The 22,261-nt window shown below is 53.0% G+C and overlaps 1 protein-coding gene across 3 annotated transcripts; it reads left to right on the top strand.

The window, feature by feature from the left end:
- Window positions 1-1,626: 1,626 nt before the first annotated feature.
- Window positions 1,627-22,177, top strand: PKM (pyruvate kinase M1/2). Of its 3 annotated transcripts, none has more exons than XM_054836838.1 (11): window positions 1,627-1,746; window positions 7,500-7,669; window positions 8,064-8,155; window positions 11,080-11,211; window positions 11,409-11,595; window positions 12,377-12,647; window positions 13,183-13,333; window positions 14,306-14,458; window positions 17,856-18,022; window positions 20,815-20,996; window positions 21,489-22,177. In XM_054836838.1, exons 2-11 carry the CDS (start codon window positions 7,519-7,521, stop codon window positions 21,593-21,595), a joined length of 1,593 nt encoding a protein of 530 aa, XP_054692813.1. In that variant the 5' UTR covers window positions 1,627-1,746; window positions 7,500-7,518; the 3' UTR covers window positions 21,596-22,177. The 3 variants fall into 3 exon arrangements, with proteins under 3 accessions (XP_054692813.1, XP_054692814.1, XP_054692815.1); XM_054836839.1 differs by lacking the exon at window positions 17,856-18,022 and adding an exon at window positions 18,522-18,688 and having other exon boundaries at window positions 1,646-1,746; XM_054836840.1 differs by lacking the exon at window positions 1,627-1,746 and adding an exon at window positions 1,810-1,865.
- The last annotated feature ends 84 nt before the right edge of the window (window positions 22,178-22,261 follow it).

Raw genomic sequence — 22,261 nt, 5'->3', positions numbered from 1 at the left:
GCTGACGTCACCACCCGTGGGGGACCCCCCCCCACATACACACCCACACCCCCACACCCCCCCCGGTACCCCCCGGCGGGGCATCGGGGCCCCTGGGATCGGGGCGGCCGTGACAGGGACCCGTGGGGCTGGCGGGGTCCCCAGTGCACCCAGTGTGCCCAGTACGGGGTCACCAGTGCACCCAGTACAGGTCCCCAGCGTGCCCAGTGTTCCCATCACAGTGTCCCCAGTGTGCCCAGTATGCCCAGTACAGGGTCCCCATGTGCCCAGTGTGCCCAGTACAGGGTCCCCAGTGTCCTCAGTATGGGGTCCTCAGCATCCCCAGTGCCCCCAGCATCCCCAGCACAGGGTCCCCAGTGCCCCCAGTACAGGGTCCCCAGTGCCCCAGCCCAGGGTGGCCACCTTGGGTCCCCACAGGGCTGGCCCGCCATCCCCACGGCCCAGCGCAGGGCATGCGTGGCAGGTCCCCATGTCGCCGGCGTGTCGCCAGCGTCCCCAGCGCAGGGTCCCCGTGGCCCCAGTGTGGAATGTCCATCCTGTGTCCCCAGCGTCCCCAGAACAGGTCCCCACGGTCCCGGGACAGGGTCCCCAACGCCTCCAACATGGGGTCCCCAGCGTCCCCAGCCCGTGCTCACCGTGGATCCCCAGCGCAGGGTCCCCATGGCCCAGGCACAGGGTGGCCATGCCGTGTCCCCACACCGCTGGCACGCTGTCCCCACGGTCCCCACGGTCCAGCACGGGGTCCCCAATGTCCCCACCACAGCGTCCCCCGCCCATGGTCCCCAACATCTCCAGCCTGGTGTCCCCATGGTCCCACCACGGTGTCCCCAGCACAGTGTCCCCACTGTCCCAGTGCAGAGCATCCACCTTGGGTCCCCAGTGTCCCCAGCATCCCCAGTGTGCCCAGTGTCCTCATCACAGGATCCCCAGTGTCCCCAGTACAGGGTCCCCAGCATCCCCAGTGTCCTCATCACAGGATCCCCAGTGTCCCCAGTACAGGGTCCCCAGCATCCCCAGCTCAGCGTCCCCAGTGTCCCTCATGTCCCCAGCCCGGGGTCCCCACTATCCCCTGTGTCCCCCGTGTCCCCAGCCCGGGGTCCCCCGTGCCCCCCGTGTCCCCGGGGGGTCAGTCAGAGGCTCAGGACCCTCCACACCCCCCCAAAACGCCCAGCGCCGCTGCCCGCCCCGGACAGACGGGCCCTACCCCAGACCTTGAGGGCCACCAGCGCCCCGGAATGGGGGGGGTGTGTGGGGGGGGGGGGTAGCGGCGGTGTGAGGTTTGGGGGAGCGCGGCGCCTTTAAGAGCAGAGAAGCGAGGCGCGGCGCCTTTAAGAGCGGCGGGGCGGGGCGCGGCCCCTTTAAGACGGCGGCCACTCTCCGGCTGCGTGCGCGGCGGTTGCGCCGCCGCCTCATTGGCCAGCCGGGCGCGTGCAGTGTCGTAGCGCTCTCTCTCCGCCCCTATCCCCCGCGCCTTATGCGTCCGCCGGAAAAAGAAAAGGAGTCCCGACGCCCCGCCTCCTCCCACCGCTTCCCCCTCCCCTCTCCCTCGCGGGGCGGGCGGCGGAGTGATCCGCCGGGGTGAGGTGTGTGTGTGAGTGAGTGAGTGGGGGGGGGAGGGGAAGGAGGCGGTGCTGCGGCCGGCCGGCCGGGATCACCTTGGCGGGGCGGCGGGGCGGAGCGCAGAGGAGCGGCGGCTCTCGGAGAGGACGGGTGCGGGGCGAGGCCAGGCGGCGGCAGCAGGAGGAGGTAACGGTGGCATGGGGGTTAGCAGCAGCAGGAGGAGGAGGAGGCGGCGGCGGCGAGCGAGTAGCGGTACCCGCCGCAGCGGTACTCGCCGCCGCCATCGTCCCCGTTCCCGCCGTCGGGTGAGGGTCTCCCTCAGGACGACGGTTGTGGGGGGGGGGGGAGAGAGAGCGCGCGCGGCCGCGGTGCCCCCTGGGAAGGTGGGGGGTATGCGCGCGCGGTGGGCTCGTGGGGTCGAGCACGTGGCGCGGCGCCGTCCCGCCCAGCCCCGCTCGGTGCATCCTTCCCCCCGCCCCACGCAGCCGCTGCCCCGGGTGGGCACCGCCGCCCTCGCCGCGGGGTATTTGGGGGGGGATCTGTGTGTACGTGTGGGTCCTTGAGGAGCGGTACCGGGGGAAAGCGTGTGTGTCCCGCAGCGGTGCGGTAAAACCGGAGCGCGGGGGTCCGGATTGCAACACTTCGTCGCCCGCCTTCCTGATGGCTGGGGCTGGACCGGAGTCTTCTGGGAGGCTGAGTCAGACGGAGCGAAGCGCTTTGCCGGCTTTCCCCCCACTCCTCCCCCCCCCCCCCCCCCCCCCCGTGCCTGCTCTCACGTAAGAGCCGCGGCGATGCTCTGAAGGGCATCAGCTTCCATCAGCGTACGGCTCGCTAAACTCACCACTGATGCTGTTGCCTCTTTATCCCCCCCCTCCTTCACCCCCCGACCCCCCTTTCACCTCCCCCCCCCCTTCACCCCCCCCACCCCCCTTTCACCTCCCCCCCCTTCACCCCCCCCCCCATCCCCGGAAGAGAAAGCCTCTTCTGACTTAATCTTCTCCTGTAATTATGCCTGCCTAAACACGTCCAAATTGATTTGGACAGTCCCTTGAACTGTGAAAACCTTTGAAACGTGTTTAAACCCCTCTTTGCAAGGCTAGATGGGCATGAATGGCGCTTTTGTCGGCGGACAATGGCAACCTCCCGATTGCCTCCTCGGATTCGTAAAAGTAGACTGGCAATCTCTAAAAACCTCCTTTGTTCCGATAAGGCAACTCGTTATCGGCGAGGCTCAGGTTAACAGAAATCAGTGTTTTGCGGAGGTTTTTGTGATGTTAATATCTTAACTTTCTGGCTGCCTCCTGCGAAGGGCTGCTGCTAATCCTGACTTGCCTTGGCCTAAAGGTAGGAGGACAAAGAAGTGGGTGGTTTTTTTTTTTTTTTTTTTTTTTGGGTTCCTCAGATACTTCCAGAGAAACTCGAGGGCTTGTTGTGCAACTAGGAGTGTTTAATTAAGAAAAAAATAAAAACCAGTCCTAAGCACATAATTTTATGCTCGACATCCAATTTATAAAGCAGAATTTAGGCTAATTTAGAGGAGTTGAAGTTTGACGGCCTAATGCGTCATGCTGATGCCAGCTCGTTTCCAAACCCTCACCAGATGAAGGCAGGCCTCTTCTGCAGAGGCAGGAAGCTCTGCTGCGAGCCACGTGTTTGAAGCGGGGACTTTTGCCTGCGAAACCCTTGCAAGAAACTTCACTTTTACTAGATAACGAGCTTGCGGAGGCTGCGGCGCAGCCTGCGTTTTTCCTGGTTATCTCTTTCTTAATCCACCCAAAGTTGGCGATTTCACAAAAACCTTAATTTATTGGTGTTAGCTGGAGCGATCCAACGCCAGCGTTCGTTTCCTTTCTGTGTGTTGAGCTGATAATTTAATTTAATAGGAACAAGACGTTTCCCAGGCTGCGGACCACGTGCTAGTCCTTTATCTCCCTTCTCCCCTGGGGAAGACGGTGCTGCGGCCACTGCAGCGCACAGTGATGGATGGCACGTAGGGAATGGGGCTGCAGTACCTTGTCGCTGCCGCCCGCAGCTGGGCGCGCAGCAAATCTCCGTCCTGGAGCTGGGGATGCAGCGGAGGGATCTATACTTCCACCTGGACTTATATTTAAATATAAAAAGAAAAAACAAAACAAAAAAACCTCCACCCCCAAAACTTTCTTTTATAATGGAAAAAAGATTTTTACAGTTTCCTTGAAGGCAGCTAAGTGGCTTCTGCTGGTGCGGGGCCAGGCTGAAAGGTTCCTTGTCCTCTGCCAGAGCACCACGCTGCAAGGTTAAGTCGGTAGGTGTGCCCGCACTGCAAATACCCTCGAGATAAGTCTTTCTTGTCACCAGGTATCTGATATTTGTCACCTCAACTCGCTCAATTTATTCTTTTTTTTTTTTTTGTTAAGCTTCCTGTACGCCTTTGCCCTCCAGGGAGGGCAAGCTGGGCTAAAGTAACGCGCTAATCCATCTGCGCGCAGGGAAAGTGCTGATGTCTCCCAGCACCGTGCGGGCTGGCCTGACCTTCCCGGCCCCGGTAACTTGTTTTCCGAAAGGCCGGAGAGGAGGAGGCGGCATCTCCGTTGCGGAGCTGTGGCTCGCTGCCGGGGAGAACATACGCCAACCGGGAGCAGGTGGTGGCTTCTGGTTCCCATCCAGCGTTGCAGAAAAGAGATGGCATTTTGGGGTGGCCATCTTGTACTTACGTAACGTAACTCCTGCAACAGCCGCCGAGGGAAGAATGTGTTGTCCTCCCTCGCTGGAAGGGGGGTTGCCAGACTGTTAAAACCCGCTTTGCTGCAGAGCTGAATATTTTTTTTGTTGTTGTTGCTGAGTGCCTTTAGCTTCTGGAATGAACGAAGCTTATGCTTTTGTAGGCTTTTTTTGGGAATCTGAAGGCCTGCCTGATTTCATAACCCTGCCCTTCTCTAATAGAAGCGCTAACTCAGACCATTTCTGCCTCTGGCTAGGGACACTGGGTGTGAGCAGCCTTGTTCTGCAGCACCGCTGAGGTTGTGTAAGCGAGGCTGAGCAATAAAACCCCAATCCTCACCCACCGTGAGCTTCCCCCCTTCCTGCCAGTAAAACATCTTTGCCCGGCGTGGTGATGGTTAATGCCGGTCCTGCCTGGGGACAGTCCCTTCAAGGCCTCCTGGCTGCAGTTTCCACTTCCCTTTGTCACTGATAACAGTGAAGGCTTGGCCCGGGGTGGGGACTGGGGTGGGGACTGCCGCTGCTTTCTCTGTCCCCAAGGGCAGATCCGGAGGTGCCGAGGATTTAGGGTTTCTCTCAAGCCAACCGCAGGATGAGCTGGCGAGCGTTAGTCACCTCACTACTGCAAAACTGGTCGTCCTGACCTCAAACGGATCTTTCTAGAATATTCAAGAGCCGGGAGGTGCCAGACATCTTTGGGCCGCCCTGCCTGAAGCGCAGGCAGCCCAAGTAATAAACTTGGGGATTTAATCGTTATTCCTTGAGGAGGGAATTCAGATTTATTCAGTGCTGGAAACATTCAGGCTTTGTAGGGTATTGCTTACCCCCCCCCCCCTTCCTCGCTCAGCCCAGACTGAGTGCTCTGTGTCTTCGGGTGTCCTTGAAATCCTTGCTCTGTTTGATATTAATAAAAAGCAAGTCTGGAGTAGTGGGAAATGCCAGGCATTCCTCTTACATTTAGAAGACTGGTCCTTCTAGCAGAATTCAGTCGATGCTTTGTGAATATGTGGTAATGGGAGGCAGGAAGAAGTATTAAAAAGTGAAACTTGTTGGTAGTGGGGCACGGTGCTGTGAGCAGATGGGTATTTCAGATACTTTTTGGCTGCTGGGTTTCTGCTCTCGCCCCTGGACAGGGTCACGATGTGTCTAATTAATTTTTCTGAGCTCACTGAACTGCTGGAAAATCTTGTGAAGGAGATTCTGACTGTGAACTTAACTTTCCTTTCTCTTTTGTATTTATAAATACTTTAGGGGGTTTAAAATTATATTTGCAAATGACTTGAGTGGGTGTGGGGGGTTTCCATGAGATAGGGAGAACTCGCCTGCCTATTTTTAAAAACTTCCAAGTCATGCTCTGGATGCAGTTTCCATCTCGGGATGCCGTTGGTTCATTTTCCTCTCCTTCCCAGAAGCTGCGCAGACCTGCTCGTCTGTGTTTGTGTGGAGAGGTTTTCCCAGCAAAGGCTTTTTTTTTTTTTATTTATTTTTTGGCATCTAGAGAAGCCGGCACTGCTCCGCAGGTGTCGGAGGAAGCAGCAGCAAGTGTTAGAGGGCTAAAACACAATGTTTCAGGGCTGACCAGCAGGTTTTCCTATAATAATGGGACTTTGTCGGGCTTTTTATGTGGGCAGACCTTCTTGTACTGACTCCGGTGAATCAGCAATTTCTGGCAGGACTGAGGGAAAGGAGGGTTGCCAGGACAAATTATGGTTTTCGCTAGCCTGACTCCTTTATGCCGCATGGGAATGAGGCGATGGTGAGTCAGGGCTGCCTGCGAGAGGATCTGCACGTATGTGGGGAAGGTCTGCGGAGCAGAAGTGGCAGAGGGGAGGAGCCTCGGCGCGAATGGAGCCTCTGCGGCACCCGGCAGGCACATGGCAGGCTGGCAGAGCATCTTCCTGCCTGTTTCTTAGAGGCATGGCTTCATTTCTGGTCAGCCCTGCCAGCTTTGACAAAGCTTTTGGGTTTATTAGTGCCTCTGTTTCAAAGCTGGTGTGCATAGCTAGTGCCGTTTTGTGATTTATTGGGGGTTTTTTTTTCTGTCTGCTTGGGGCAGGCAGAACAAAACCCCTGCTCTATCCCTACCTTCACCTGAGCAGCAGCCTGGGTTTCTACGAGTGCCACCCTAAAGGCATTTCTCATAGTTGAAGGCAGCTTATGCTGAAAGAGAAGCTTGCTTTGAATATCCCCTGCGTGCCCAGGGCATTAAGTTTGAAGTCAAACCACTGTTTGAAGTTTGACTAGTGATCTGCCTGTGCTGGTAGCCACCTTACATCATTCTTTACCGGAGGCTTTTTGAATGCAGGCAATCTAGCCTGGGCAGGTCGAAGAAGACTAGCAGCTTTTAGCCACCACTGCTACTTGAGAATAAAATTCTCAGGCCGTGTGGCCTGAGGTGCACAATTAGAAATGCCCCGGGGCAGCAGCACTGCTGGGAAATGAGTGTCCTCCTATCCCAGTGGACGGTTAAGTTTCACTTCAGCTTCCTCTTGGGATTGCAGGCTGTTTCTGCTGTTGAGGGGATGCTCTAGTCCTGTACGGGCAAGCAGCCTGAGTTCAGAGAGGTTTTTTGGGTTTTTTGGTTTTTTTAATCCAAACTTTGAGAAAAATAACCAGTCGTAAACCTTGTGGTGGCTTTTTGCTGCCCTGGGTGAGGGGGAATGCAGGGGCCAGAGGAGACCTGCAGTGTCTTTGGTTTGAAGAGGGACCGTGAGCGATTTAAAGAAACCTTCAGCCTTTCACATGTTCTCTGCCAAGGTGTTGTGTTAAATGAACTCAAGTGTACTTGCTCGGCAGAAGATTGCTTGCGTAAGAGTGTATCTGCACTCGTGCTAGCGACGAGCTGCCCTGGTTGCGATGGGAAACGTAGTTGAGGCCTGTAGGAGAAATGTCTCGAGAGCTGGGAGGGAGGAGGCAGAATCTCTCTGCCTGCGCACTCAAGTGCTTGAATTTTGTTGCGTTGTGTAGCTCCAGGGGAAGACTGGCAATGAAGAGAAGCTATGAAGGGAACATCTGCATAGAAGGCAGGTGAGCTTTGGGTGGTGTACGTGGGGGATGACGTGGAAATAGAAGTGTGTCTTGCCTGTATCTAAGACTCTCAAGTAGGAACATAAAGATAGTTTGACCCAGTAGCAGCTTTCTTGTTACCTCCATATTCATCACGTGGGTGTGTTGGTGTCTCTGCTTGATGAGCAAGTCTGGGGGATTCCTAAACCTGGCACTGCTTTCTTCCCTTCTAGACACAGGATTCCAGCGACGATGTCGAAGCACCACGATGCAGGGACTGCTTTCATCCAGACCCAGCAGCTGCACGCTGCCATGGCGGATACCTTCCTGGAGCACATGTGCCGCTTGGACATCGACTCGGAGCCAACCATCGCGAGAAACACCGGCATCATCTGCACCATCGGTAGGCGATTCCTAGATAGGAGAGATGCGCAGCTGCCAACCCCTGCGTTGGTGAAACTTGTTAGGGAAATTGTGGGGAGGCTTTGGCTTTCATCCCTTGCCAGGGCTGAACTTGTGTGTTGAAAGAACACAATTTTCCCATGTCTGCCCAACCCGTGTTATTGCTAGGAGTGAGTCTGGTAGCCGGGGACATCAGAACTGGTCAGGTTCTGCTGTGCTCCTCCAGGCAAGTTAAAACGATCTTTGTTACTGCAGAGATGAGCCGCTTCAGCGCTGAGCAAGTCTGTATCCGTTATACCTTACTTTTTCCCTTCTGCGTGAAACAGTCTGGTGTGTCTGGGTTATCTCATTATTTTTTACAAAGTTTTTATAGCCAAACTGTTTCCTCCTCCTAGGCCCAGCCTCCCGCTCAGTGGAAAAGCTGAAGGAAATGATTAAATCTGGAATGAATGTTGCCCGCCTCAACTTCTCTCACGGCACCCACGAGGTAAGGGTGGGGTCTGAGCTGAAACGGTCCCGACTGAGCCATCAGTGCATGTCGTCTGACCCTTTTCCCTCATGGAAGAGGGAAATCCAGCTTTGTCCAGACCAGCCTTAGTGTGGGAAGGCGAAACTTAGCTCTGTCTTTTTGGGAAAGCATGTTGGTTGCACACATCGAGCCCGTGTAATTGTTGATAACATTTAAGTGCTCTCTCTGAGCCGTTTTGAAAGCAAGTTCAAGTTGCTTCCGTGCTCTTCTGTCTACCAGGGAACCAGGTAACTGATATTTGAAGCTTGCGTGCCAACTGCTTGCCATGAAATCCTTCAGTTCTTCCTCACGTCCTGCCGTTCCCTGTACAAAGCTGCCGCTTCTCACTTAATAGCGGGAGCCGAGAACATTTCTTCCTGTCCACCTCCGCTTGAGTACGCAACCAGCAGTTGTTCGTCTCGCTTCTTGTCTTGTTGCTGGGGGTTTTGCAAGGAGGCGATCAATGAATAACCTTGTCTCAAAAGAAAACTGTTAGTGATTTGAAGTAATTACTGTGTCTAGTTGGAAGAACTGAGCTCCTGGGTTTGCTCAGCTAACCGGTTGTGTTCCTGGGCAGTCACGGTACTTGGGAGGCGGTGTGGTGAGCTTATGAGAATAAGGTCAAAAGAAATCCACGCTGTTTGTGGCAGACAAGCCCTTATTGCTATAAATAGGTGAGATCCTCAGCGACACTGGAGGAGCTGAGGATCCCATTCCAGGTTGCCTAGAATGCCACCCTGAGCCTTCCTGATGAGGTTTTTTTTTTTTTTTTTCCCCTGGCTGCCCTCCAGCTTTCAAAATGTCAGACGGTAGCCAGTAGCAGCTGGAGGCAGCTTTACTTACTGAACCGTGTGCCTCGCCGTGCGTAACAGCTTGGCCTCTCACCCTCGTGGCCTTTAAAGGCCACAGGGCACTGTCAAAATCAAAAGGTCTGATGCTTAAAACTGTGGACGACCATCAGACCTTGACTAAACGCCCTGGGGTAGTGTCGGTGCATAGGTTGCAGTTAGCAAAATCTGCCTGAAGGAATGGTTACGTGGGATAACTCCGCCTCTCCGGGTGGCCCTTGGGCCCGGTGGCTTGTCAGGGAGTCAGCAGCCAGGCTGAAACTGGGAATTTTCACACCGTTACTGCCCTGTGGAGCTGCCGCTGTGGTTTGCGTACTTGTTAGCTGAGGTTCGAGGACGGGGACTGTGGCTTTCTGCTTTGGGTGAGGTCTAATTGCACATTTCATACAGATGAGGTTAGATTACAACAGAGTCTGGGTTGAGTTTGACTGTTGGCCGTAGCCAGCCTTAAGTTTCAGTCCGCTCCTGGTTCCTCCAAAACACTCCGGTTTCCAGTGAAGCCCCAAAGGGTTTTCATCTGTCGCGAGTGCTTCGGTTCTGTATCCGCCCCAAAGCATTTAACAGGGCTTCAACTTTATCAGAGGTGCTGTAGCACCTGGCTGCCACCCTCTTTTATACAAAAAAAAAAAATAGCTTTTACTTTCAGCTCTGCCTGCATTCCTGTTCTGCATATGTAACTCTTCAGGAAGTCGGACTCTAGGAGCTCACTGTGGAATTAAAAATGAAAAATCCCGGGTGACTGGCTCCTGATAAACGTAGGAGCACCATTCAGACAGGTTTTCTGTACCGCATCCATCTAGGTTGTGGTGCGTGGAAGGGTCGGGGCCTTGTCAATCTCAACTTGCACGCTCAATCAATAAACTAAATAATTTTTCCTGCTCTAAAGAGTTAGCAGTTGCAGCGTATCATCTCTGGCCGAGGCCCTGCACGTGAACTTCAGCACGGCTTTTTCTGGCCCCGCCTTTCTGGCGCTGGATTATCATCCCCATGATACCGAAGTCGGTGTGCGAGGCTCGTGTCGAGGCAGGTGGCACGGGGGGGAAACCGGGTGTTTCCAGACAACTCGGGTCAAACGCCGTCGGTCTGTGGCACAGAGAGGGGAAAGGGTATTTCTTATCTACAAAAGTCTTGTCAAGTGTTACGCAACTTGCAGTCAAGGTTATCTCTTAATGTTGTTTAAAAGAGTAAAGTAAACTGATCTGCTGGTCATCTGAAGCTTATTTGAGGTAGTTGGGATGGGAATTTCCCCGCAGAACTGTCTGTCCTGAAACTGGCAGCGTTAGCAAAATGCTCTTGCGCACGTGAAAGTTTGCAAGCCGGGTGCGTGGTGCTGGAGTCTTGAACTTCTGGCTGCGATTGCTTTGGCTCTTGAAACAAACTGTAACTACTTAAATGAATAACGTTCTCCTAGCAAATCCTTTATTTTGAGGGGAAATTTAAGCCTTAGCGTTGTAAAAAAGCTTGTCCATCTGCTCGCCTGTGGGACTGATAAAAGGGATCAGACTGAAAGTCTGCGGGGGAGTCAGCAGCGCAGAGGATGGCTTCCTCCCTTCTGTGCTCTGAAGGGAGGAGAACAGCAGCCGCGTGTGGCAGTTCCTTGGCTGTGACATTTTCCCGCCATTCAGGAGTCTTTCCGCGCACGTAATGTTCTGCTGTGTTGAACAGGCAGACGTTCAGCAAAGCTTCCGGAAACGCTCTTTCTACAGGCCTGTTGGTCAGTGAGCCACCTGCAAACCTATGTCCTGTTGGAGAAGCCCCTTCAGCCGAGTGCCTGGGCTGTCTCTTGAGTTCTCCTCCTGGGATTAGAACTGGGGGCACTGAAGGCACAGCCAGGTTACTGCCGAACCCCACTTTCATGTGGGGAAGCCCTTTGTATCCTCATGCGTCACTTTTCTGGAAGCTCAGTCCAATTCTTAAGCTAGAACTGAAATTGAGCATCACGTGAGAGCAGAGCTGTCAGCCTGGGCAGCGTTTGGGGTGCGTAGTGGTCTTTTTCATAAGTGGTGGAGTAGAAATGGCCTGAATGTTTCCATTTTTTTTTTCTTTCCTTGCCAGTATCATGAGGGCACAATCAAGAATGTGCGAGAAGCTACAGAAAGCTTTGCCTCTGATCCCATCACCTACAGACCTGTGGCTATTGCACTGGATACCAAGGGACCTGAAATCCGAACTGGACTCATTAAGGGAGTAAGTTGCTCTTTTTTTTTTTTTTCCCACTTTTTTCACTGTATGAGACTAGCTATTGTGTTACGCGGCCTTTTCCGAACAAAAAAAATGCCTCTAACGAACCAGCTACCAAAAGTTTTAACGAACTGTTGCAGCCTGGGAGGTGGTTGTGTGCTGGTTTTTACTGGTTTTGCTGAAACGCACGTTTTGACACGCAGAGCGGCACAGCAGAAGTGGAGCTGAAGAAGGGGGCACCGCTCAAAGTGACCCTGGATGATGCCTTCATGGAGAAATGCGATGAGAACGTGCTGTGGTTGGACTACAAGAATCTCACCAAGGTTGTAGAAATTGGCAGCAAAATCTACGTGGATGATGGTCTGATTTCCTTGCTGGTTAAGGAGAAAGGTGGGTAACAACCGTTCCAGCTATGCCTCTTTGTTTTTTCCTCGAAACGCATTTGTGTTTTTTAGCTTGCAGTTGCACATTAAAGAAAGGAAGTACATGGTTTGTAATGCTGTAGTGAGACTCACTCTGAGCAAAACTTTCTCTACTTCAAGTGTAGCAAGTTTCCAAAATGTATCTTCAGCTGGGTTTCACTAGACTGTCATCTAAAAACTTCTCTTCAAAGTTGAATGTGTGGTAGGGATGTACCAGTGCTTACGATCAAAGCCTGTTCAGCCAGGCTAATTCACGTTTTTAATGCAGGATTTAACTAGTTTCACGGCATAAACCCTGAGTTTTGTGGTTAGAGACAGAACTAGCTTTAACTGGTAACGTAGATGCAAGGTTAGTTCCACAATACTCCCTTTCTAGTGCTGCCTAGACTGCTTTAGCCTCCAGGTATCACCTCAAATCCCAGAGGGTGAGGCTTTCAGGGTGCTCAGTTTGGTATTCTAGGGCTCCAACGTGCAGAAGTGAGACCTGGTGGCTTTTTTGGGGAGGCAGTCTGAACCTCCTGCACGGAACAAATGGTGTCTTTGCCAAGAACAATGTAGAAATGGTTTTAAACCGGTCTGTTGTGTTCCCGTGGGTAAATCGCAAGCTTATGTGTTGCGTATCACCGCTCTCTTCAGTGGATTTATGTTTTCATCGTGTGCACCGCTGTTCTTGGGCAGCGAAGCGGTGTGGGAGCTGGCAGTGGCGAGCTTTCAGGTAAACACTGACCGTGGGAACACATCTGTTTCAGGCAAGGACTATGTCATGACTGAGATCGAGAACGGCGGCATGCTCGGCAGCAAGAAGGGAGTGAACCTGCCTGGTGCTGCGGTCGACCTGCCCGCGGTCTCTGAAAAGGACATTCAGGACCTAAAATTCGGTGTGGAGCAGAACGTGGATATGGTGTTTGCTTCCTTCATCCGCAAAGCTGCTGATGTCCATGCTGTCAGGAAGGTGCTAGGGGAAAAAGGAAAGAACATCAAGATCATCAGCAAGATCGAGAACCACGAGGGCGTGCGCAGGTGAGCTTTGCGCAGGTGACGCTTCAGTTTTGTCGCCCTGTATCAGCGGAAGAACGCAGCCCCTTCACGCTGTAGTCAGGACTCCCGGTCTCTGGTTTGCCAACAGCAGCAAACTCAGTAGTCCGAGTAACAGGGTGGTAGTTAACACTACGTGCGTGGGACTTGATGTAGCTGCGTATGAGTGGTGGGTTCTGTAACTGTCACAATCCCCGCACCCCTGAAAAATCTGCGGTATTTTTTGTAGCGAGTGTGAGTTCAAACTTGCTCTTTTGGCTGCAAATTGGTGAGCTAATGCATGGGAATCGCCAAACTATCAAGCTAAAATATCTCAGGTCAACTCAGGCTCCCCTTGATCTCTCTTTGTATAGCTTTAGAAAGTTTTGTGTAGCACTTGGTCTTGTTTTTCTTCCTCCTACCGCGGCATTACAGGGTACCAAAATGGCACGTGGAAAGCCCCTGTGCCGACAGCGTAGCTGCGTGTTGCACTTCGGAGCGCTGAACAAATAGGTTAACAAACCTCTTCTGTTGCTGTCAGGTTTGATGAGATCATGGAGGCCAGCGATGGCATTATGGTGGCCCGCGGTGACCTGGGCATCGAGATCCCTGCTGAAAAAGTCTTCCTTGCCCAGAAGATGATGATTGGGCGCTGCAACAGGGCTGGCAAACCCATCATCTGTGCCACTCAGGTACTTGGAAAGCAATGCGAACTTGTAACTGCCAGAGTCGTTACAGCTGCTGAAGGTTTTACCCCTCGAAACCTCGCACAGTATGAGCCTTTTGGGCTGACAAAACAGATTTTGGGGGAAAATTGCGTATGCTTTGCCTTGGCGTCTTGTAGCAGCTCATCTGTGTCTAACTGAGAAGGCTTGCTAAGGTTCCCAGGTATCTTCCCACGCTGTGGCGTCGGAAGGAACTGAGTAAAAGATCCATATCCTTGTTATTCTGGGAGCTGTTAGGGAGGAGGGAGAGCTGATGCTCGGCTTCGCTGGTTCCAGTAGGGATCACGTGCGGACAGTCCTCAGGCACTGGGAGGACTGGTTTCCCGGCTGTGCTCGCTCTGTGCACAGGCTGTGGAAGTGAAAACTGGCTCTAGACTGTAGTCATCAGTGAAGGTTCTGGATTTACAGCAGCATGTGCTCCTTTTCCCATATTGCTACGAAAATATGACTGAAAGGCTGCCTCGGGTGGTGTTTTGTGAGGAAAGGAGTGATGTTTGCCCGGTGGTGAGCTGCAACAGGGAGGAAAGCTTGAGCACGTGAGGATTTGAGCTTTCCATAAAGATGTCTAATGCAATTCTGTGCTCTGAAGAGCTCTGAGTTCCTTAGACTGAGCCTTGTGCTGAAAAGTTCAATTGGAAAGTCAGAATACTGTGTCTGTGGTGGTGTGTGGGTTAAATCTGTATTTTTTTTTTTTTACTCCTGGAAAAGGAGTAAATATAGAACAGGTACAAAATGAAATGCCTTGTTTTTCTCGCTGGTAGGGGTCCGGTTGCTAACCAGCTTCAAATTAAAGCATCTCTCGAATGGTCTCATCTCCCAGAGTCCTTGGGCTGCATCCTGGCTTCTGCCCCATCTATAAAGCACATTGAAGTGCACTAGTGAAAAAGCAACTGGTTCCTTCTGCAGTATCTTGATTTCTTTGACTTTGTTCTCTTCCAGATGCTGGAAAGCATGATCAAGAAACCTCGCCCGACCCGCGCCGAGGGCAGTGACGTTGCTAATGCCGTCCTGGATGGAGCGGACTGCATCATGCTCTCCGGAGAGACCGCCAAGGGAGACTACCCGCTGGAGGCCGTGCGCATGCAGCACGCTGTGAGTACTACCGCCTTCGCTCTGGTGGGGAGCCGGTCCCGCAGGTGACAGTAGCAGTACTCTCTTGCCCTGCATCTTCCATCTCAACCAGGCACCTGAAGATCTAAATGTGTCTGGTGCTAGGTGGCAGCACCTAGCAGTCCAAAGTAGCGATTTCTTTGTTCGCACTCCTGCTGCAGGTGTGGGGTTTTTTTAACCTAACGTGGTCCTGAGGGCCTGAAACCTCACTTTATGTGCTCCAAACTATTGTTGGGCAGAGCTGAGAACAGCTCTGCGGTTGCTCTGAAATCTAAAACTTCAGATTTCTCATATTTTTGTCAAGGCCAAGGTAAAGGGTTTTTTTTGTTTTGCCGTTACCTTGGTAGGAGTTTCTCAAAATGCCCTATTTGTTTTGGCGTATTAAATGCCTTAAACTTCTCCAAGGTCAAGGAGCTGCTCAAGCAGTTTATCTCTAGATAATGAAAGGTATCGGCTGACTCTTCCGGGGGGGGAGGCGGGGGAGGTTTGTGAGTCTGATTTACAGCGCTGTTGCATTCGGCACCTGGTGCGCTCAGTGTTGGGGGTGTTTGTTGCACGGGTACTGACAGCACCGTATTTTTTACATGCCTGAACTGCCAGAAACCTCTGCTCTGCTTCGAGTTCACCCAGCTCGCATTTCAGCTGATAAAAAGCCTGATGTCGAGTAGCTACAAGCGTTGCTTCTCCCCAGTTACCAGCGCTGTGAATCACGGCGGTGATAACTCTCACCAGAGTTATAACTCTCACAAGTTTTACTTGCAATTCAGGTTATATAGATTAATCAACTCAGCTAGCGTTTGTTTGCAGTGCCGTATGTAAATATCTTTTACCTTTATCTGGTCAGTATGGAGTGGTGTTTTGTTTTGCACGTGGCAAATGCAAAAATATGACTTGATGATTACTGGGCAGCGACTGCTGGTTTACAGGCTGATTCCTAACGGTGCACCTAAAATCTTCTTCCTCAGTTTTTTCACTCCCTAAATCACGAGGGTTGACTTTCTACTGCGAGTTGGAAACTTGCTGCACCAATTTAATGCCAGAATGGAACCTCAGGTGTAATTCTTAGCCTGGGGCAGGTGGTCCTGTGCCTGTAGCCCGAGCTCAGGATCCCTCACACGTGATTCCCTTCCTCCCGCAGGCCTGGGAGTAGCGGTGTTGGCTCTGCCAGGCCCCTGCAGAAATACCGAGGGTTTTAACCCTCTGTGCAGAGGAGCAAATACAGATTCGCTTTATTTAACGTAACGCGGCACAGGCAGCAAGGTGCCAACTCTGTGATGGCAGGAGCACGTTCCCCTTGGTGTTAGTTGAGAGAAGCCCTGCCCAGGGATAGCGCCCACGGTCTGAAAATCTGCAGCGTGGCCAGAGCAGGTGAATATTTCCTTCTGAAGTGGCCAAGCAGGGAGAGAGCGCTGAGTAAAAAGCAGCTCCTCTATGCATTCCCCAGCCTGAAATTGGTATCGGTTTGAGTTTATATATTTGATTATCCAGTGCTGCTACAGGAGTATTCCAAGTAAAGCTCCCTCTGTAGTGAGCTGCAGACAGCAAACGTGGGCTGCGATGTGGAGAGCAATCAGGGTCTGCGCTGCATAGTACCCTTGCACCTCTCTAAAACACTTGAGCTGTCTCTCCCCAGGCTGTCGCAGCAGCTTTGCTGGGACTCTGCAGTGGTTTTGCTTAGCGATCCCTCTCCAGCTAGCCTCGCAGAAATGAGATTACTCTTTAGTAGCTGGCACCTCTGTGACTAAAATACCACGTGCCTTGAGTTTAGTAGCGAGCTTCCAAATATTGGGCAGGCTGTTTCCCGCTTGTGGGAGCGGGCTTCCTTCCAATTCCAGTCCGCAATCCACAGTTGTTTTCAAATGCCGCCCTGGCCACGCTGTCTAATGGGACCGAGGTTTAAATAGCCGCTCCGTTTTCCTTTCTCCCACCTCTGCCCTGGTATTTCCACCTGTGTACCAACTAGAAACCCTCTTGCCATTTCTGTACGAGTAAAGCCGGCTGTGACGTGGACTTAAGAATTGCTGTGCACTTCCGCAGCCACTGTCAAAGCAGACACGTGTGTACACATATTCTTACAGCTGGGGAATGCAGGCTGCCCTCTAAACTCAGGTTTGCTCTGCGTGTTAAGCAGAGTTGCCTGCCTTTGGACCAGGACCTGAAGATAAACTGCCTGGCTACCAGCTCTTGCGTTCAGAGGAAGTGCTTTGAGGCAGATACTTCCATTTTACTAAGGGCAAGTGTAAAGCCAGCGGCAACAAAACCGACTGCTTTAGGACCAGAGTTGGCCCTGGCCTGCTGTTCCCGCCTGTGACATGTGTCCTGTTATTTTTAGATATAAGATACTTAACTACTTTGGCTTAAACTGTTACCTGTGGAAGAGAGATAATTCCCAGCACAGCATAAAATAATTCATTAATGCTAGAGTAGCAAAATTGTTATTTGGAAGGGGTCTAACTACAGAGCTTTCACTATAAGGGCATTTCAGTCTCTGCTTAAACATCAACTCGTCATGCTTTGTGTAGTGGCTGCTCGCTTTCTGAAGTTGGCCTTGACAAGATGATGAACCTTTGCCACACTCTTCTAGTCTCTGCAGGCCTTCTTTATTGGGTTGTCAAGGGCTAATGCAGTCCTCCGAGATAAGAATTATCTCTAAATGTGAGTGATTCCCAGCATGCTGGGATGAATAGGTTACTGAACTTGTTGCAAATGTTTAGTCTGAACAGAAAGTCCTTAGTTGTGCCCCCGCACCTCTTGTCTGTCCGAGTCTGGCACTGTACAAATAACCCAACACACGTGTTGTGACAACCCTATAAAGAAGGCTTGTTCCTGTTTATTTCGCTGTTACCGAAAGGGAAGTTGGTACAGCACTCGGAGGTGAAACTTTATTGGCTCTCAAGTTAAATAAAATCTTTATTGGCTCTCAAATCTTTATTGGCTCTCGAGTTAAACTCAATCTACTGAAGATAGGAGAGAGCCCATCTCCCCTTCTCAGGGACGAGATGGAAAGCATGTTGCCTGCGCGTTGGCTCCACACAGGCTGTTGTAGCGGTGCTGTGTGGTGTCGGGAGGGTCCGAAGGGAGGACGTGGAGCTACGGGGATTGCCTCTTGAGGAACCGGGGGCAGGTAGATGGCACGGGAGTCTCTCAAGGAAGCAACGAGCAGCCGCAACAAAGCGTTCCACGGCTGTGGCACGTCAAACGGGTTGCGTTCAGCAAACTCACAACCTGAGAGCCAAAAAGAGTTTCGCAGCCTGACCTTTAATATCTTCTTGCATGCATTACTATGACAATTAAGCAAATTAACGTGATCTCATGTTACTCTGGTATATCTTTCCTTCTTTCCTCTTTTCTCCTCCTTCCCTCTTACTGGGGCCTGCAGATCGCTCGTGAGGCTGAGGCAGCAATGTTTCATCGTCAGCTGTTCGAAGAAATTTTCCGCCTCAATGTTAACAACAGGGACCCTGCCGATGCCATGGCAGTGGGCGCGGTGGAGGCGTCTTTTAAGTGCTTAGCTCCAGCCCTGATAGTTCTGACCGAGTCTGGCAGGTAGGGCTCAGAGAGGGCACTTGGTGCCATGAGTCAAAACACGCTCCGTTCTAACACTGCAGATATTTAGCAACCAAGCTACGGTATCAGCCTTGCCATAACCGTTGCGGTCCGAGCCGGCCGCTCCTCTGTGATAGGGAGGGATTTTAGGTAGGCAGGAGCAGAGCGAGAGTGCCTGGCAGTTGGCATGAATGTCACCTGAGTGGGGGCTCGGCAGGGCGAGGTGACTCAGTAGGTGCCACCAATTTGGTAAAAAAAACCCCAACCTTGAGAATGGAACGGTTCCTCAATAAAGCCGTGCTGTTTGGGCGGCCGAGCATTGCGGCCATTGCCCCAGCGTGTTGAGCTAAATCTGGGCTCGCTAATTGGCAAGTGTTAAACGTCAAAAGTTTGACGGTATTTGTGTGACACCTCGCTGATGGAGCACCTCGCCTTACCCCGTGCCGTCCCGAGCGACTGACGTGAGTGTTGTCTTCCCGAACGCGTGTTGCTCTTATAGATTGCCCGGGAGGCCGAAGCCGCCATCTTTCACAGGCAGTTGTTTGAGGAACTTCGTCGTCTGACTTCCCTGAACTGTGATCCCACGGAGGCCGCCGCTGTTGGCGCTGTGGAAGCGTCCTTCAAGTGCTGCAGCGGGGCCATTATTGTCCTCACCAAGTCTGGAAGGTAGGAGGTGACAGGTTCCCTCAGGTCAAGCCCACTTCGTGACAGGGTGGGTGAAAGGAAACTCCCCTCCACAAAAAAAAAAAAAAAAGGCTTTGAAAGACTAGAGCTGTAACGGTGAAGCCCGGGTTTTGGCAGCGACTGAGAGCCCTGCCTGCGGTGCCGGTTCCTCGGGAGATGGGCAGACGTCTCAAACATCTGCGCGTACGTAACCTCCGAGTTCCGCAGCGTGGCGTCAGCACTGAGCTCTGCTTCCCCTTGCCATTGCGAATGGCATCTCTGCCGGCAGCGCTGGTTGGAAGAGTCAAGGGAAAATAAGTGTCACAGCTTCGATTCAAACTTCTTGGCAAGAAATCCTCGATTTAACAGTAAGGCAGAAGTTCAGTGGATGCAGAATCTATTTTTTTTTTTTTCTTAAAATCAAGGCCTTGGCCTTTCATAGTGGCATCCAAATTCTTAGTCCCTTGCTGAACCTTTCAGGCATCAGCCCTGCTTGCTTAAGCTCACAGGGCGAAGAGGGACTGTTAGGCAGGAAAACGGAAAGCGTCGGAAATTTCCCTCTTAGCGGTTTCCTTTATGCCTGCCTGCGAGTAGTCTCGCTGGACGGGCAGACATCTGGCAGGCGCCCAGCGGCCAAGCGCTGCCTGCGCTCTTAGGTGAGCTCAGGGCCTCGGCTGCAGGTAAGAGACCGCAGTGCGGACGCGCTGGAACTATATAGTTTGGGATTTCAGTCCAGCGACGGTGACAACTGCTGAGTCGAGATTCACTCTTCCAGTTGCGGAAAGGGAGCTGAAGCCTTGCTGATCAGCTTTTCCATCTAGAGGCTGCTCGCTCGCAAAGCATGTCCGACCATAAGTCTCAGACTGCTTTCCGGAAGAAAATCTGAATTACTTGCACTGGATTTGGACCAAAGAAATAGTGCAGCGGCAGCAGAGATGTGATTATATGCGCTGGGCACGGTCTACCTGAAGATTTGGACCATCAGGGTGAATCCTTCACCTAAATTTACAGCTTAAAATGATTCAAAGCAGCCGCTTTGTGCAGAGATGAGGAGTGATGACTGTAAGTTTCTGGATACCCTCTTGCTTCTAATGTTTCTTTGTAAAAGGTTCCAGTCTTACACTTGACCTTTTTAAAAGAGATTTGAACTCTGATATTTGAATATTTTTAGCTGTGGATTCTGTTACAGCCTTTGAGTACCTGGAGATTTCCTAGAGCTACCGGGAGGCTTCTTGGACAGTGTGGGAAGGATTGTCTGAGAGCTGGCACGTGTGTTTGGGTGCTTCGAGCAGACTGCTACCGCCTACTTTTAAGCAGCGACATTTCAATCTGAGTAGTGCTGAGCTTGGCTCCGCTAAACGAGGCCGCAAATGCTAGCGGAGATACAGGCGTGCTCGTCGGGAAAGATGGAGCTGTAACTGCCACGGCCGTGCAGTTTTAGTCTCTATTTATTTGCAGATGCCCTCTGTAAGCAGTGCCAGGGGAAAGAGAAGCCGTTCGTCCCCACCCAGGGCGTGCTGCTTGCTATTTTAAGGCATTTTTAAGCGCTCTGCGCCCAAATTCCTGGTATAAATTTTGGCCTCGGATGCGTTTGCTTCCTGTTGGGCGCAAGAGCAGAGCTCTGTGTGGAGGAACCGGCCCGTTCCCTGACGAACGTGGCTGGGAGGCAAATGGCTTCCCCCCTGGCACGCTTGGGGTAGCGCCGCTGGCGCCGGGCTCTTTCCATCCCGTAAACCGGGAGCTCCTCAAACCGGGAGGGAACGCGCGGGGGACCCCCGTGGAGATGCCAAGGACTGCTTGCGGAGGCCAGAATAAATGGGCAGCTCGCCACCTTCGCGTAGCAACAGAGACAACTAAAGGCTTGTTTTCGGGGACCAAAACACACGGATGGCGCTTCCTAAACTCAGAGGCGAGGTGATCTTCCCCCACGAGACTGGAGACTGCCTTTCGTGGTGGTCCTCCCAGTTTGCCTAACTGGGAATTCAGCAGAGCGTCGAGCTCTCACCAGCGTCTCCTGTGGTCATCCCCTGCGTCTCTCCGAGGTTGACGGGCGAACTTTGCCGCTGCTCGTGCTCCCGTTGGCTGTACCCGTGATGTGGTGTTTCACCTCGTGTCTGGTTTCCTTCTAGGTCAGCACACCTGGTGTCCCGGTACCGCCCGCGGGCTCCCATCATCGCCGTGACCCGTAACGACCAGACGGCACGCCAGGCCCACCTCTACCGCGGCATCTTCCCCGTCCTCTGCAAAGAACCAGCCCACGACGCCTGGGCGGAGGACGTGGACCTCCGCGTGAACCTGGGCATGAATGTCGGTGAGTGACACTGCTCCGGCCTCCACCAAGGAATGGTCTGGTGCGACACAGGGCTCCTGAGCACCTCGGAGGATGATTTTTTTTTTGGGGGGGTGGGGTGGGGGTGTTGCCGAGGGGAACTGGCTGCCTGTGTGGTAACGGTGTCTTGTTGGGAAATGGGGGATGGCACTTGCATAAGCACAGCCGCATCCGGTTGGGAAACGGGACAGCGGCTTTGTCACGGCGGTCTTAAAACAGCTTCCAGCAGAAAAACCAGGTTGGTTTTAACGTTGGGAAGCCCTTGAACCACGCTGCTCGTTGCTCCTGAGACACAAGCCAAGCCTGGAGCCGGGCCATTCCTTTCTCTGGAGAGAGCCCCTGCTCTTGAATTTCCAGCTCCACGCCCCAGAGGAGCCCCGGACGGGTGGCGTGGGGAGCAGCGAGCCGAGCTCTGACCCTTCCCTCTTCTCTCTCTTTTTTTTTTTTTTTTTTTTTTTCCCCCCCCTCTCCCAGGCAAAGCACGTGGGTTCTTCAAGAGCGGAGACCTGGTCATCGTACTGACGGGTTGGCGTCCCGGCTCCGGCTACACCAACACCATGCGCGTGGTGCCCGTTCCCTGAACGACCGACGTCAAACCAGCGCACACCTTCCTTCCCCCTTCCCCTCCGCTCCCCTCGCGTTAGACCAGCCATCGCTTGCGATGTTCTCCTCTGTCCCTAGAGTGGATGTAGGTTGCTAAACACCACCCAGTACAGCACCAACAGGGGGAAGAGACCTTAAATCACTAAAAAGAAATATACTTGAAGCGTTTAGTTTTTTGTAAAAACCCTCTTCCCCCGTAGCGAAGTCCTATGTCGGAGTCAGCGTAGGAGGTTCCTGCATCCTCTTTAGCCTGTAGCGACTGTCCTCAGGGTGTGCAACGCCCCTTCCCCTGCCCTCTTTTGGGGCGACTGGGAAGGGGAGAGGCGACGTGTGGTCACCGGTTCCCCCGTTTCCCCCCTCCCCGCAGACCAAATCCTCTTCTTGTCAGGGCTGGGGCGGGCAGCGGAAGGGTGTTTGTTGGCTCCGCGCTCCCCTTGCACCCTCGTACCTTGTCTCTGTGCGTTAGTCGCGTGTCACCCCCAGAGCCCTGTCCCTCACTCCCACGGCCCCCCGGGGTGCTAGAGCACAAAATTCCATCAATAAAGAGAAGCTGAAGCACCGGCCTGCCCCGCTCCCTGGACTGGGGAGGGGATCCCGGGGAGGGAGGGTCCTGGCCCGGGGGTTCCCCGCCACCCGCGGGGGCT

The sequence above is a fragment of the Grus americana genome, chromosome 10 (genome assembly GCF_028858705.1).
Source record: "Grus americana isolate bGruAme1 chromosome 10, bGruAme1.mat, whole genome shotgun sequence".
Lineage (NCBI taxonomy): Eukaryota > Metazoa > Chordata > Aves > Gruiformes > Gruidae > Grus > Grus americana.
This window is presented reverse-complemented; position numbering and strand designations above follow the sequence as displayed.

Excerpts from the sequence above, each read along its gene's own strand:
- PKM (XM_054836838.1), top strand. The coding sequence starts at position 7,519 with ATGTCGAAGCACCACGATGCAGGGACTGCTTTCATCCAGACCCAGCAG. Across the intron at positions 7,670-8,063 it reads CGGCATCATCTGCACCATCG|GCCCAGCCTCCCGCTCAGTG; the intron begins GTAGGCGATTCC and ends TCCTCCTCCTAG. Across the intron at positions 12,648-13,182 it reads AACCACGAGGGCGTGCGCAG|GTTTGATGAGATCATGGAGG; the intron begins GTGAGCTTTGCG and ends TGTTGCTGTCAG.